This window comes from Acanthochromis polyacanthus, chromosome 1 (genome assembly GCF_021347895.1).
Source record: "Acanthochromis polyacanthus isolate Apoly-LR-REF ecotype Palm Island chromosome 1, KAUST_Apoly_ChrSc, whole genome shotgun sequence".
Classification (NCBI taxonomy): Eukaryota; Metazoa; Chordata; class Actinopteri; family Pomacentridae; genus Acanthochromis; species Acanthochromis polyacanthus.
The window spans coordinates 57,934,862-57,951,034 of NC_067113.1; the positions used below are offsets into that span (position 1 = coordinate 57,934,862).

The window sequence follows — 16,173 nt, forward strand, 5'->3', positions numbered from 1 at the left end:
TCTAAGGAAATAAATGAAATACACTGGCATTGTTTCTTCTTTTTTTATGCAACATGAAAATCCAAAATGCTAGTGTTAACTTTTTACTTTAGGGGATCTGTGCAATGCTTATTTTATACATCTAGCAGACCAATCAAGTCAACCACATAATATGCAGTGTGCAGTTTTCATAGGGTTACACTCAGGCCTACATTGCTGCGTTCTAAACTAAATGTTACAACTAAACATATTTTACCATTCTTAAGTAGTGGTAGAGCCATATAAAATAATATGAACAGCTTTAATCCTCAAATATCACTAGCTCATGTCTTTCACTAGTCAGTGATGGGAAACAATCAAGAACTAAATGCTAAGTTTTTTTTGTGTACACGTTTTCCATTTCCGTACTCATTTTGTACATGTTAAACCAACACAGACCACTCTGCAAACCACACCTACTAAACACAACCACTACATTTCAACACAGAAATCCACCTTTTCTCATATATTAGCACCCCGTTGCTTCAATTATCAAGCAGCAGCAGCAGCAGCAGTCTTATACTAATGACTGGACCCTTACCTTGCGAGCGATTGGCTCCTGACCTTCTGTCAGTCCATACCAGCTGACCAGCTTATTCCAGCCTTCGGTGGGGACCAGGATGTAGTCCAGCTCATCAATGAGGTGCTCCTTGATGGCCAACACATCCCCATCTAGAGGGAGGAAGAGAGGGAGGGAAAGGGTGAGAAACAAGCACAAACAGCGGGTTAACACTTACACCACTGACCTTGCACTGACTGTCTCACACAATTGCACAAAGAAAAAGGTATGCTGGAGAGCTTTCTATGAACCCCCCAAAAAGGCTACTCTATAGAGGCGGCAGACAATGTTGTTTTTGTGCCCTTTTCCCTGAACTCTTCCAGAATGGAAGCAGTACTACTATACTGCTCCATTGGAGTATCTATAATAAACTTCCAACAGTGATTTGAGGAAATGAGGTGATGCTTGTCTTACCTCTGAGAAGGCCAGAGTTGTCAACAGGTCCTGGGTAGACGTTCTGGTCTCCCATCTGGTATTTGTCCCAACTGTCAAATCCCACATATTTCTTCCACTGTTTGAACCAGTGACTGTCCACAAGGTACCTGCAGAGAAGGCCACCAGGATTATATCAGCTCTGATAAAGGAAGCTGTGACACTCTTAATCAGGCTTGATGGCTCAAGAGGTTGTATGCAGGTTTTTGCAACAAGCTCTTAGATGAGGGTTTAGCTTCCTACACAAATCTGACTTTGGGAAGCAAACATTATACACACTGATACGTGTAACGGTAGATTTCGTGACGAGGAGTTGAGTTCAGGTTGCTGCAAGCCTGGCCAGCTGGCTCTGTGATTTTGACAGGTGGTTCTTTTCCGACTCCGCCCTGCCGAAGTCGACAGATGAACCCACTGACTGGCGAACCCACTTGGAGCGTCGGTAGACTAGCCGATTAGCAGTTAGCTTGCTAACTAGCCAAATCAGACAAACGACGCGTAGTCTCACTGAGATCATGTCAACGATTAAAAGGCGAAACGGGAATTTGGAAGTGGTGAATATGACCACCGGAGTGCGACAATTAAACGATACGTGCGGTTTATCGTTCTTCACTGGAGTCTCACGGCTGGCGTTAGCTTAGCCGCCGATAGCTGACACACATGAAGCTGACAGGCTGCCGTTACTGTCAACACGGCCCGTCCCCGCCGCTTTCTCCTCCTCCGTGGCCGTGACAGCCTCGGCAGAACCGGCCGACAGCCCCGCGGCGTCCCTAAAAGGATTTCAGCTCGAGTCTTACCAAGTGTCTCCCTTTCTTAGCTGTGTTTTCAACAGTGCCGCGACCTCTCCTCTCTGGGTATCCAGATCAGCCGCTCCTCCTTCCGCCATCTTTCCTCAGACATCACCCGCTGCATGCCGGGAAAGTGGGCGTCACCGAGCTACGTAGAGCGTGACGCACCGTCGCAGCCAATCAGCGACTGAGCCGCGGTGCAGGGGAAGCTTGACACCCAGTGGAAAAATTATTCTAGAAAATGGTTCAAAAGTGCTCCATCATTGTGGCTGCATAGGACTCTGGGTGTCTGGGAAGCTGTAAATAAATATCAAGAATTAATTTATGTTGGTAAATGATGATTAAAATAATTAAAGAGCACTCTTTTTTTAAATCAAACACACTGAAATTTCATCCACCCATCCATCCATTCTCTATACACCGCTTTATCCTCATTAGGGTCACAGAGGGTGCTGGAGCCTATCTCAGCTGACTCAGGTGAAGGCAGGGGACACCCTGGACAGGTCACCACTCTGTCGCAGATCTACATATACAGACAAACAATTACACTCACATTCATACCTACAGACAATTTAGAGTAATCAATTAACCTCGGCATATTTTTGGACTGTGGGAGGAAGCCGGAGTGCCCGGAGAAAACACACGCATGCACAGGGAGAACATGCAAACTCCATGCAGAAAGATCCCAGGCCCAGGCCGGGATTTTAACCAGGGATCTTCTTGCTGCAAGGCAAAAGTGCAGCCCACTGAGATTTCAGGTGCCACAAAATCAAGAGCTGAACCTCTGAAATCATCTATTGTGTCACCTTTTCCTGAGATTTATTGATCAGATGGCATCCATCATTGATCAGCCTCAGGCCAGAACTGCTCTCCAGCCACTTATCAGAGTCATTATTAAATACAAGACAACTATTTGGAAGTAAAAAAGGTTGGTGTTTACCTTGAGTCCAGGGCACTAAAAGTTAACAAAAAGGTCAAAAATCTTAACATAATTGTTGTATTTTATTGATGTAAATCTCAGCAGCAACTTCAAACCTGTAACTAAATCCTTAATCTGGCAACTTTAATGGAAATTGCTGCTAAAATACCAATACCAGTGTTGGATTTTAAGACCTCTGCACAGGTCTCTAATTGAATAGAAATTATAACAACAGAATTTAAGGCACAACTTACTGCCTAGAAGTCTCTGACTGTTAAATAGCTTTTAGTAATTTTGCCCCAAATGTGGCCATTTTTAAAATAAACTCAAGACAGATCTTTTTCTACTGCCTTTCATTATTATACTGCTGCATTTCAAATTTTAAGATATCTTGAGGTATCTTAAGAATGTTTTAATTTATGCATTGTTGCCTTTTTTTAAACAACAAAAAACAGAAAGTGCTTATTGCATAACCTCTTTGTACAATGAGGTCTTATATAAAAAAACATGCTTGCTGAACTGGAACACTGGAGGAGTCAAACCGAAACTGAGTAAATACAGATTTGTTGTTTACAGCTGAGCCACATAGACATGAAGTTGTAGTAGTGGATGTGGAGACAGAGATGCATTTCTTCTTAAAGACAGAAATAACTTTTTAAAAAGTTTGACTTGTTAATCTCCAACTCCACAAAACCACACAACAATCAAACAGCTGCACTAAATGTGACTGTATATCACAGCCTGAGGGACACATAATCACGTGTTTACAGCTTTGCAGCAGATTTGAGGGGCTGATTTTTTAAACAAACTGTCAAATTTGAAGCAGCTTAGGATGGTATCACCAGACTTTTACTCTCTCATATGATCTTCCCATGAACAAACTCCTCTGATGTCTTTTCATTAGCCGTCTCTCCAGTAGGAAGTGATTCTGTAAAACAGTTGAAAGTGCTCTGTTATTGTAGCTGCACAGACTTCTGGACGTCTAAGAAACTGGTATTCTGAATAGAAACTCTTCAGCAATTATATCTGCCTTTTTTTTGCAGTGAGGAGCAACTTTATCATTCGACTTTTTAACATGCTGCATGAGGTCAGTGTGTAATATGTAGAGCTTCATTTCGTAAAGAATTTGCCTATTTTTGTGTGTTTTTTAACTACTAATTGCATATTGGTGAAAAATACAAAGATTCTAAGTTCTCTAGCAATTTTGTGTCACGTTTCCAGAAAGTTCTTTAAACAAAAAGTCCAATTTGAAGCAGCAGCGGTCAAGATACCGAGACTTTTTCACAGTAAAATGGTTCAAGACAACATACAATCTTTATTTAAAACCATACTTACAAGATTCACATTTCTTTGTACAGTCATAGTATGTTACAGTACAAAAATGCAACTACAGTTAGTCCTATAGCTACTGCAGTAAAATCCTATTCTATATATCCATGTGTTTATGGACCTAGCATTACACATTTATCTCATTTCCTGTAAATACAACAGGAAAATCTCCTCAATCATTCATCACAGTACAACAGTATGATACAAATATGACTTAACAGCCGTGAAGTGGGTTCACATGCATAAAGAAACTTCAAGAAGTTGCTGTATCTGTATTTATCCCACCTTTTACTAGCATCCAATGGTTAAGCTATTCCTTTATCACTGATTTTTGCTATATTTGTGTTACATACAAACATCATCCTATATACAGTATATGCCAATTACTTTTGTCCCTGAAAAATGCCCTTGTCCACTCTAAGTAATTCAATAAATGGCAACTGCTTTAGAATTTATTTTGGCTTAATGTACAAAAAGGCCAAACCCAGCACACTGTAGCTCTAATATCTCCTGAGTCCTCCGTATCTGCTGTGTATTAAAGTGTATAATGTGGCACTTCCATGTGTTTTTTTTCTCCACATCCAGATTCCTTTTAAGGGTGCAGCGAGTCAAAGATGAAATCACCGCCGAGGCCTCACAAGTTGGAGTCTGTCTCCGAGACGGGGAAGTAGCCGTTTGTGGATTTGGCGGCGTCTGTCTCGGGAGCGAAAATGGCCAGTAACCTCTCCTGCTCCCTCTTGGTTTTGGGTAAATCATCAGATGGTGTGATGAGCAACTGGATGCGCTGTAAAGAAACAAGAAAAAAACACAGTTAACTGGCTGCAATGTATAGCATCTTTACTGAATAAAATCAAGAATATGCTCAAAAGGGGCACTCATCTTTTAATTTTAAACATTCTGAAACTTAATAATTGGCTCTAAAATAAAATATGCCATCAAAAACAGGATCAACATGCCTCTCTGAGTGTTCCCTGAGTGGTGCTGATCTTGTACGCCATCCAAAGTGGGATGCAGACCATCGAGGAAAGAGCGAGCAGCCAGCCAATCACATAACCCCACCACGGATAAACGTACTCATTGTTGTACTTCAGAGGCGTGTATTTAATGAGGGAGAAGGCGAAGGTACCCTGCAGAGACAAAATAACAAGTGTGGAATAACAAAAAATTGATCTATTTCAATTTCTGCAACTGAAAAGTGGTTTATTGGAGGATGAAGTGAGTGAGGGGCCCTACAATGCAGGTGGCTGGAGTGAAGAACAACCAGCAGTATTTGATGTAAGGTCCGGGGCGGTACCCGATCATGTCCTCGATGTTGTCATAGAAACGATCCGCACCTGGAAAAACACAATAAAAGCATGTCAGACCATGCTGCGACTTCAAATAAGTAGAAAGTCTGACCTTACATTTGGCTCACCGTAGACCCAGGCAATGCAGACAGTCTCAAAGATGGCCATGAAGAGGAGACACATGCCGCTGGCTGCATAATAATCAAAGAGCTGGAAGACGTACATGCCGCCCTGGAGAGAGAGAAAGCATTGAATCGCGATTATGCAAAGAGAATTAACCTGATGAACACAGTTAATTAAAAACTAAGCTATTCTCTGTGTGCTGTCCATCCACACAAGAACAAAAAAGGATATGAAATGTTTTATTAAACCACCTCAAAGGACTCAAATTTTGTGCTGGAGACAATTGTGGTTTTTCTGAGGGAAATAACTATGATAGATTTTGGTCTCTGGCAGCTTTGTAAGATTTAGCAATACATATTTTTCTGACTTTGCATGTCATTAAAGCAAATCTGATGACCTCTAACTTGACTAGCAGGAGTCTGATCAGTATTGGGGGTTGCAAAGTAGCCCGTTAGACTGCTTAGATGACCCTTTTGTTGCAAAATAAAGCTTTAATATTGCAATTCAAGCGGTTTGTTACTGTTAAAAACTTACTCATATAAAACAGAACAAAACCTTTTCTAACTATAGCAAAAAAAATCTGATTCTTAATTTTTTCTCCGAGTCAGATAATGGTCCATTTGCATTCTGTATTTGTATGTTTGATCAGCGTACATTCACTTTCATGCATATTAGTAATTAAAACCTTTTCACAGCAGTTACAGTATTTAATAAGTTGTTGAAAGAATTTGTTTTGAACCCCAGCCTCTTGATTTTAAGGTAATCTTAGCATAAATAAAACACAACTGGCAGCTGTAAAGGTGATATGGCATCTGTTATAGTTTTGTGAGATTACAAAAGTAATGTAACAAGTTATTTTTTTTTAGCACTAACAAGTTACTTTTTACTGGCAGTAATCTTGTAACGCAACAAGTTATTTTTTTCAGAAACTTATATTACCGAACACTGAGTTGGATTTGCGGCCATTAAAAGACCGTTTCAGTCATGCAGCTCAAATATTTATGGTCCTCATGTACAGAACATCCATGTAAACTGACCATATTGATGTGTCGTTTCCAGATTAAGTAAAGGCGATAAGTAGCCTAGCCGCGCTAGACAACCCACGGCAACAAATTTAATTCTCTGCCAGGGAGGGTCTAGTTACCCTCCATAAGGCTCGAGGCTGGATTCTCCTAAAACTGGCCGGACCAATCACCATGAAGTGTAGAGTCAGAAGGCGGGCGTAACGAAGTGACGACAGAGGCGCGACGATTCTGACAGAAACAACCAGCGCACAATAAACAGTTATCTTTCGACTCGGCTTTGGCCACAGCCCTTAAAGATTTGATGCTAAAATTCAACTTGAAAGATAAACAAAGGATGGCACTGAAGTGTTTCATTGAGAAGAAAGACGTATTTGGACTTATGCTGACAGGATATGGCAAATCCTTAATATACCAGTTGGCTCCACTGGTTGGGAAGCTAATGGGACTTAGCCACAATCCGGCGCTCTCGGAACTACGTCAGCCTATTCGTTGCGCTGATTGGTTGTATACCTACCCAATTGATGCAGAGTGATTTGAAAGACCACCTTTTAGCCCGCCTCCCTCCCTGTCGAGCATTCCTAGACCCTTGTGTCTTAAGAGCTGGGTCTAGCGCGGCTAGGCTAGGCAATAAGTGAAGCATGGATAGATCCGTGTGTGCTGAACAGGAAAAGTTATGTTGCCGTGCTACAAAATTTGCTTTAGAAATTGCAAATTGTGTATCTATTGCGCATATAAAAAGATTATACAATGGTTATTTTGCTTAGTTTGTAAGCTCAATAACTTACTAACATACTTCAGCATCACACAACAATGCTTGAGACTTACCTGAGAAGTGTCGCACAAAAGCTTTGCACTTACAAAATGTGGACTTGTTGACACCTCTGCAGAGCATTCATGCTTCCAGCTGTGCAGAGGTGAAACCATGTCAACTATATTGGACTCTTGTTAGGGCTTATTTCAGCAGAAAAACCAACCTACAACCCAGCAACAGCCTGATCTGTTAAATATAAAGCTAATTTGGAATTGGTTTGAACTCCAGTCGTCTTAGTTAACATCACACTATAATGTAAAAACTGTTTAAGGCAATGAGGGAGACACTTCAGATGTTATAAAAGACATTTAAGACATTGAATATACAAAACACTGTCATCTTTACTATGGATATTACAGTGACAGGTGTGTGCATATGTGTTTGTGTATGCATGTTCTGCATCTGTGTGGTCCCAGAGCGTGACCCCTTACCTCCATCAGCATGATGAGGCCCATGAAGAAGGAGAAGAGGACCACGACCAACAGGAAGAGCTCCCTGCGGTTCTTACGTCGGAACACAGCAGGATACATGTCGACGATCGCTGTCACAAGGCTCTCAACACACACAAACTGAGGGGACGGAGGACACAAGTAAAGGGAGGAAAGTCATTAACTGTACTGTAATGGAGGAATGTGTAAGCTTTGTCTGTAGAACAACAACTCTGGTAATCAGCACAGCAGCAAAAACTCATCTTTTTGTCACGTGTCTTCACTGGAAAGTAAAAGCAGGATTCATTAATTATCTCTCTGAATACAAATGCATGTTATGTTTTTGTTTAAAAAATAACCAAGATGACTGCATTTGCCAGGGCAAGAAACTGTAAAAACAAGAAGAGTCATTGGATTTTCAATTTTCTCCGTTAGCTATTCATCTGTGGGGTGTTGTGAGCTTAGTGAAAAAGCTGAAAATCATGATATTTTATCAGTCAATCTGTTCTCATTTAAAAATGTGTCAAAAATGAATAATTTTCCCTAAACAGATCCTGTGAAGAGAGAAAAACTGTGCCATGCTTGGTGCAACTGAGAAGCCATTACTCACTCATCTGTGACCAACAGTCACCAAAGGAAAATTCTGGGACTTTTTAGCTGAACTGCAGGCAGTGTTTACATAAAACATATGGCACCAAAATGGAAACAAATTAAAAATGTAACTGCTAAAATATCTATAGCAATTAGAGCAACCTATCTTGTTTTCAGTGGTGGTCATCTGTGGGCACCATGAAAAATGTTTAACACGTTGATTTCTTTTTTTTTTTTCTTTTTTAAAAAAAATAATCAAAAATTAAACTTCCTTTTTTCCCCCCTTTTTGTGATTTATGTCCTTATAATTGCAACAGAATGGACAGAAGACATCAGAGAGTTCTCTCTACTTCTAGTCATGGTTGTGCTGTTTCCATACAGGTGCAGGACTTTGTTTTGCAGAGAAAAATGAAATGAGCCCACAGTTAGAAAAAGGCCAGAAACTGCTTGTACGGCTTCCTACCTGGCTGTCCAGCCCCAGAAAAACAATCATGATGAAGAAGAGGGCGGCCCACAGAGGAGAGAAAGGCATCATGGACACAGCACGAGGGTAAGCAATGAAGGCCAGTCCAGGACCTGCACAGAGACAAAAGAGACATCTTAAACTGAAAACTTAAACTGATCCGAGGGTAAAAAACTCATTTTTGTCACTCTTCTATTGTTGAACAGACTCACCAGATTCTGCCACTTCTGAGATGGGAACATTCTGTTCATAGGACATGAAACCGAGGATGGAGAAGATCGCAAAGCCTGCAACAAAACTGGTGCCGCTGTTCAGGAAGCATAGAGACAAACAGTCTCTGCAACAGACAGCAGAATATTTTGATTAATGTTCTCTCCAGCAGCAGGTTATCACATTCTAATGCTTTCTGTTACATTCATACTGTTTATACACTTCAAACAGTGAACATTCTGCATATGTCTTATACTGCTTTATTGCTCATATCGCTATTTATTCCTGCCTTTAAATGTTAATTTACACTGCACACTGCATTTTTGCAGCCTCTTATGCACATCTTTCTTAACTGCCTTTCATTGTCTTACTACTTGCACAATAAAATAATAAAGCTGTATCTGATCTAATAACAGCTCAGGATGATGCTCAGGTTGGTTATAAAAGATAATAACTGCTTTAAATCAAAATGATTGCATTTCTAAGTTAAGGCTGGGATTTGCAAAATTACTTTTGCATAATCTTAAGAAGGAAATTTTTGAGCATATAAATAAATCATACATTTTGCATTGCATACAAACCTGTAGCAGTTATTGTTGTATTTGTTGTAGCTGCCCAGAGCAGTCAGAGAGCCCAGACAGATGGCGTAAGAGAAGAAGATCTGGGTGCCAGCGTCCATCCACACCTGACAAAAAGCAAATTTAAAGACTCCTCCAGATGCTTGAGTTATGATCTGTGCTTAGTTTTGCTTTTTCAGCAATGATTTTCAACTACGAGTCAAATCAACAAACTTTAATTGGACTTCTTCTTTTCCTTTCGGCTTTTCCCTTCAGGGGTCGCCACAGCGAATCAATTGCCTCCATCTAACCCTGTCTGCTGCATCCTTTTCTCTCACACCAAACAAACTTTAATTGGACACTATTAAAAAACATAGCTGAGAAAATGTCACTAAGGACAAATAACTAAATAAAATGTAGATTAATGCAAAAATAAATGAGTAAAATGCTTATACCCATTCAAACATTTCCACAACCTTTAGTAGCACTTCAGACATACACTACCACTCAAAGGTTTTCACTGGTAGTGTGTTTATTTCTTTAATTACGAAGAAATGACAAATGATTCCAATATGTAATCAAAAGTCTTTTTTCAATCCTTCAAAATAAAAGCATTTTTCTGTATTGGCATTCAAGAAAGAGTCACTGATTATATGACAAAGATCTTTAAGATCGACCACTGCAGACTTTATCAGGACTTATCCATCCAAAATGACACAAGGAACAAGTGATTAAATATTGGGGGTGTTTCCGAGTCCCAATAATTCCTGCCACTCGCTACATATTTAGGTCACGCGATTCGGTATCCGTACATAACGTACACATGCATAACACACGCCTGTGCTCAGTGCAAGGTCATTTTGTTTGTGGGGACATCTATATTAAATGGCCAAAGGGCCTTCAGTTTTAATAGTTTTGCTTGAATTTTATCATGGTGGTTAAATAATTACAGCATCTTCTGAAAGATACAAAAAGGGTCCAGTAATAATTTAATATATACAGTAAATTACGTTCAAACATACGATGTAGTTAAAGTTTAAACATTTTAAATTCACACAAGGTGACCAAACACTTTTTCTGGAGTCACCATTACTTCGTGCATAAGCTGTATATGTAGAGAGAACAGATAACACAAACTAAATTATGACTCAGCAATGAATAAAAAAAGGAGAACTTCAAGATGTTGAGAAGATGGATATGACAGAGTCGTTGTTTACCAGCTTAGAATCAGCAAAACAGCTGCAAACACAGTACGACTGCAAACACAGTACGACTCCATCAAGAAAGAAGACGGCAGAAAATAGTGATCTAATAGCTATTCGAAAGCTGTATAACAAACATTTTATATATTGCACCCAATACTTCTCCTCACATCTCCACATACACTGAATCAATGTCCCCTTTTCTTGTTTACACTTCGTGTATATTTCTGGGACATTTTCATTAAATTTGAGCCACAATAGCCAAATTAACTGTCTGCATTCACCATTCAAGTACGGGCCTCTAAACGTGACACTAAATTCCATACAGCTAACATATTAGCACACGCTCATGTAGGTCGATGCACAAACTCAAACGTGCCGTATTTACATAATCTAGAGGAATTCACGTGCTACGTTTTTACTTGCATAATCATTGACTGATGCAGTTGCACAGATGTAAACTGTTAGAAGTCTGATCTTGTTGACTCAACATTGATTAACGAACCACGCTTCCATAAATATACAGTGCGTCGGATGTGTAGCGATTAGCCAATTTTTCAGGCGGTGTTTTAGACTGATTTTGACACAGGCGAGAATATAAGCTGGTTTTGAGACAAATTAGGACGACGAAGCCAGACAGAGACAAGACAAGATTCTGAAATATTTTGGGCCTCTCTGGTTTGTAACATTTGTTAATATGAGCTGAACAGAGCCAGTTAAAACCCTCTTGAAGCCTTGTTAGCGATCTGTCTGCAGCTCTGGCCTGGTACAGCTCGTGTTTACAGTCCCAGTGGTGTCCTGGCCCTGTATTTGAACCCTACAGTCCTTTCCTCTTTCAAGGACAGCAGATGGACCCAGCAGAAACTGGGATCCCCAGCGGAGAGCCATGGGATACCTGCACTTGCTGCACCCTCGCCACAGGGGGCAGAACACCAAAAAAGTACCTCACTGAGAATTTGTGTGATGCAATCACATTCCAGATTCATACTGTAGGCAGTAATTGATAGGTTTTCTTGTGGGATGATGGTACCTGCGGGTCTGAGAGTCGGCCTAAGTCGGGGTAAAGGTAGAACTGGATGCCGATTCCAGCACCAGGCAGGGTGAGTCCTCTGATCAACAGCACGATCAGCATCACATAGGGGAAGGTCGCCGTGAAGTAGACCACCTGTATCGACATATTACAGGGGTGTGAAATGTGCAAACATGCAAAATAAATACCAGATGTCATCTTTCATGTGCCCTACAACTGTAATCGGGTTGAACAAATAAACACATTAAAAAAAGAGTCACCTAGTATTTTCAAGACTCCCCTCTCACCCACCTTTCCTGTGGATTTCACACCCTTCCAGATGCAGAAGTAGCACATGACCCAGGCGATGAGCAGACACAAGGCCAGGTCCCAGTTCAGAGAGCCCATGTGGTCGATGCCCGGGGAAATCCTCAGTGCTCTCCTCCTGCAAAAGAGTCGCAGAGGTCATTTACACCATCAAGATTGAAATCGCTGCGTCACGGAGAGATGGTTAGCTGGTGTGAAAACTCACTCCCAGAACTCCATGACAGGAGAGGTGGTGTTGAGGTTGATTGTGTGGTTGATGGAGGTGTTTCTTCTCTGGAACTCCACGCAGTTTTCTAAATAGAAGAACGCATGCTGAAATTAAGCCCTCAAGGGTATAAAAAGCAATAAAAGTTGGATATTGATGTGCACTTGTTACCTGTGTTCCACGTGTTGTTGCAGGAAGACCAGGCCAGATCCCAAGAAAAGGAGAAAGACAAGTAGAAAATCCCCCAGGCCAGAACGATGATGTAGTAGAAGTTCAACAGAGTCACGATCACCTGGGTGCCGTAGCCAAGACCTGCAAAAACAGGGCTTTTCACTAAAACATTCACATTAATCAGCAATAGGACACTAAATTTCCAAATGATTTTCTTCTCTTTACCTTCAAACAAGGGGCTGATTTTCCTCCAGCAGGTGATTCCTCCCTCGCTGGTGAACTGACCCAGCGCTGTCTCCAGGAAGAAGACGGGAACGCCACAGGTGAACAGGAAGATCAGGTATGGGATGAGGAACGCACCTGAGATGAGGAAGAACAGGTTACAATTTATACCTTCTACCATTTATTACTTATTACTTGTTTAAAAAAATGTCAAAAAGTGAAGTAGTTCCTGGAAATAATGAAAGGAAAACACATATTTGACAAGGTTCAGTCTGGCTTTTGAAAGAATCACAGTCCAGAAAAGTCTTATTTTGTTGGTTCTGAGTGCAGTTTTGGACATGGTTAATTACAGTATATCATATTTTGGATTGTTCTGGGTATAATTGCTCTGAACTGGTTTAAATCATATTTATTAAGCAAAGTATTCAAAGTTGTTGTCAACTTAAGTTCTTCAGTTCCCCTTATGTTGTGTGAGGTTCCTCAGGGCTCAATCCTCGGGCCACTTTTTTTCAATTTATATCCGTTTTCTTTATCTTGATATGCACCATGTTATGACGATGATTCCCAGTTTAATGTCTCATTTAAAATCATGACAATCCAGTTTCTCTGCCGTACTGTCTTGAAACAATCAGGGATTGGATGGTATCTGATTTCCTATCATTTAACACAGAAAAAACTGAAGTCCTGGTTATTGATCAGACTACATTTCAAGCAGCATCACTCCCATCTTGGACCACTAACAATGTACTTGAAGTCAGAGTCCGGTTCAGAAATATCGCAAAAGTCAAGCCAGGGCTCCTTAAAAACACTGTTGAAAACTTATCCGCACAGCCATTTTCTCAAATCTGGACGACTTCAACTCACTTTATTCTTGCCTAAATGATGCAACAATTGCCCACTTTAAGTTGATTCAAAACTAATCAGCAAGATTACTCACTTTCACTCAATGCAGGTAAAACGTGATCTAGTCCTGACTGAGTTACACCTGCTCCCTATTGGCTACAGAATTCTCATTATTACTTTTAATCATTACTTTGGCTTCACGCTACAACTGAGAAACTTTAAACCCTTGATCTGCACCAATAACTGTCAAAAAATTCATATTCTTCACTGAAAAGAAATTGTGGACCAAATTTAACCTGTGTTCCTGTAACAAACACATCCTGACTGTCAAAAACTTCTTAAAAATTCACCTCACTTCATGTCTACTGCTTTATTATTGTCTTTTAAATGTTTGACTGTCTTTACTGTTTACTATCTTCTTTTTATTTATTGTTTTAAAAGTTCTGTATATTTTAATGTTCTGTAGAGCACCTTTAATGTTTTGTAGAGCACCTTTTAACTTTTAACAAGAAAAAGTATTGCCTTTTACATGCTTGTTTTTTTCGGATTCCCATTTAATTTGTGTGTTCTACTGTCTGCAATGGAGTAAACCATGCAAGGACAACTGCAGATGATGGACAGTAGTGAACAGTTTGCTAACTATGTGCCTGAATATAGACTGAACTGTATCATGACACTTAATGATTCTTTTTAAATTGAAGTTCATGCGGGAAAGTTGTGATAATTAGTTTTTTTCTTGCAGTTTTGACCAAAGCCACTGCCGCCACTCTTCTTGTTCTTCTTTCAGCGTCTGTATTGACGTCCCGTCGTTTAACTGATGATGTTTGGTGCGCTCAGATTTCCACCTCTCTGCAGGAACAGCTGCTGTGAGCAAGAAGCAACAACAGCTGTCTGACCCCGCTCAGCCCTGAACCCGACGCCCCATGGAGGCAGAACGAGAGGGGCATCCAATTTAGCAGCTACACAAGCAGGTCCAGACGCAAATAAGGGAAAACCCAATTTGGATCAGACTAATTAAAGAATTTTAGTTCTTTCACCTGAGATCCAGTAAGTCTAAGGTCTGAAAATATGTGTTTTATACTATCTAATTTAAAGATCATCAGTCCACTTAGTGCATCTAAAAAAACCTTGTGGTTTGCTGTAAATGCACCAGAATAGTTTGAATTCAGCACAATTTACACTCTATATTCAAATCTTTGTTCTTTCAGGTACACTCTGTTTTGTTGACATCCATGTGTTCATTTACATGAAACTGCTAAGGGGCATAAATGCACATTCCCCTCCCACTCACCTCCTCCGTTCTTGTAGCAGAGGTAAGGGAAGCGCCACATGTTGCCAAGGCCGATGATGGAGCCAGCGACCGACAGGATGAACTCCAACTTGTTGCTCCACTGGCCCCGCTCCTCCATCTTCTCCTCCGAGGGCGGCAGCATGTCTTTAACATGGCTGATGCCGTTGGGGAGGCCTGCTTTGGCAGAGTCTCCTGTAGAAGAGACAGTCAAGAGGATTGCACCAGGTTAGAAAGGGCTGATTGAAGTCATGACAGTTTTAAGCAAAGGCACCAAGGACTTCTACCTGCAGTGTTGAGAGATTTGAGAAATGAAAAATACAGCAAATAATTCACGAGAATTTTCTATTAAAATTTCTAACTGGCATATATGTCTTACTTTTCATTGCAGTGTCACTTGGTCTTCTGTCTGATCTTGTCTCAAAGGCTGAAACTGTTGAGGATTTCTGTATACGCTCAAGTTTTAGTATTTAACCTGACTGGAAAGAGGGGTGGGTGTTTGTAATGCTAAACCAGAGTCCAGCCTCTGTCCGCTCTGTCCCCACGTCCAACCCCCTTCCCAGCAAAGCACATCACCTCCAACCTCCTTCAATCAATCATCTGTCATGTCATGCTGCAGCACACCTCTGCTTAAGAAAGAATGAAATAAATGCAAGAAAAATATGATCACACATATCAATATGTGCTTTCTGTACACAAGCAGCATAAGTGACATTCAGTGTAAACTCAGCTCAAGTGAAGATATGAACAGAATTCACCTTAAAAATACACTTATTGCAACATTAAAGATAAACTGTGACTGACTAGAGTCAAATGTTGTTGTTTATACACTGAATTAAATAGTAGGATTGATTGTATTAATGCTCACATGTGACAGAGAGAATCTGCAGTTTTCAACAAAGGAATAATCACCAAATGCTTATTAGAAACTGAAAGCTGCAGTATCAGAGACACGGTAATACAACGGGTGGTGAAGATGTAATGGCATGCCATTACACTGCAGACGTTGCGTAATTTGTTACATATCCCTGCGTTTTATTATGCCGATGCCTTGCAGCCTTTTGCGACTGCATATTTCTAACTTTCTTTTCTTGTCACAGTGACGGAGGCTGAAGCAGCTGAGGTCAGTTCACGCCGGATCTGACTCGACCGAGCGGACCTCGGCACAACCCCCTGCTCCCACCCACAATCCTGTCATCTCATGTATTTCTGCAACATAACTGCATTCAATTACTGAGAATAATAAAACTTTAAGTGTCGGGCCAAAAAAATGGAATACATTTTGTGTGAAGCAAGCAGATACAAGAGGGAAGAAATGGATTTAAAAAAAAAAACATATATAAAGAAATTCAACACGGTAGTCTTCATAG

General features: G+C 40.6%; 2 protein-coding genes across 3 annotated transcripts in view; both read right to left on the reverse strand.

The window, feature by feature from the left end:
* LOC110953581 (ubiquitin carboxyl-terminal hydrolase 15) overlaps positions 1 to 1,938 on the reverse strand; it is a 35,264-nt gene extending 33,326 nt beyond the window's left edge. For both annotated transcript variants that reach the window (XM_022197668.2, XM_022197667.2), the window contains exons 1-3: positions 1,804 to 1,938; positions 992 to 1,119; positions 560 to 690 (exon numbers count right to left, since the gene is read on the reverse strand). In XM_022197668.2, the coding sequence (XP_022053360.2) occupies positions 560 to 690; positions 992 to 1,119; positions 1,804 to 1,892 (348 nt within the window). In that variant the 5' untranslated portion in view covers positions 1,893 to 1,938. The remainder of the gene's footprint in view (positions 1 to 559; positions 691 to 991; positions 1,120 to 1,803) is intronic.
* A 2,070-nt stretch (positions 1,939 to 4,008) lies between these two features.
* LOC110953582 (sodium- and chloride-dependent GABA transporter 2-like) lies at positions 4,009 to 15,312 on the reverse strand. Its single transcript, XM_022197670.2, has 15 exons — positions 15,183 to 15,312; positions 14,807 to 14,998; positions 12,676 to 12,810; positions 12,451 to 12,591; positions 12,280 to 12,367; positions 12,060 to 12,192; positions 11,769 to 11,903; positions 9,561 to 9,664; positions 8,982 to 9,106; positions 8,770 to 8,882; positions 7,719 to 7,856; positions 5,457 to 5,559; positions 5,276 to 5,376; positions 4,999 to 5,169; positions 4,009 to 4,826 (listed from the first exon to the last, which is right to left on the reverse strand). Exons 1-15 carry the CDS (start codon positions 15,187 to 15,189, stop codon positions 4,677 to 4,679), a joined length of 1,836 nt encoding a protein of 611 aa, XP_022053362.1. The 5' UTR covers positions 15,190 to 15,312; the 3' UTR covers positions 4,009 to 4,676.
* Positions 15,313 to 16,173: the final 861 nt, after the last annotated feature.

What these genes read in the sequence shown, in the direction of transcription:
- LOC110953582 (XM_022197670.2), bottom strand. An exon ending in CAACAACACGTGGAACACAG is followed by an intron (nt 12,368 to 12,450) that starts GTAACAAGTGCA and finishes TCTTCTATTTAG; the next exon opens with AAAACTGCGTGGAGTTCCAG. An exon ending in GCCGACTCTCAGACCCGCAG is followed by an intron (nt 9,665 to 11,768) that starts GTACCATCATCC and finishes GCTTTTTGTCAG; the next exon opens with GTGTGGATGGACGCTGGCAC.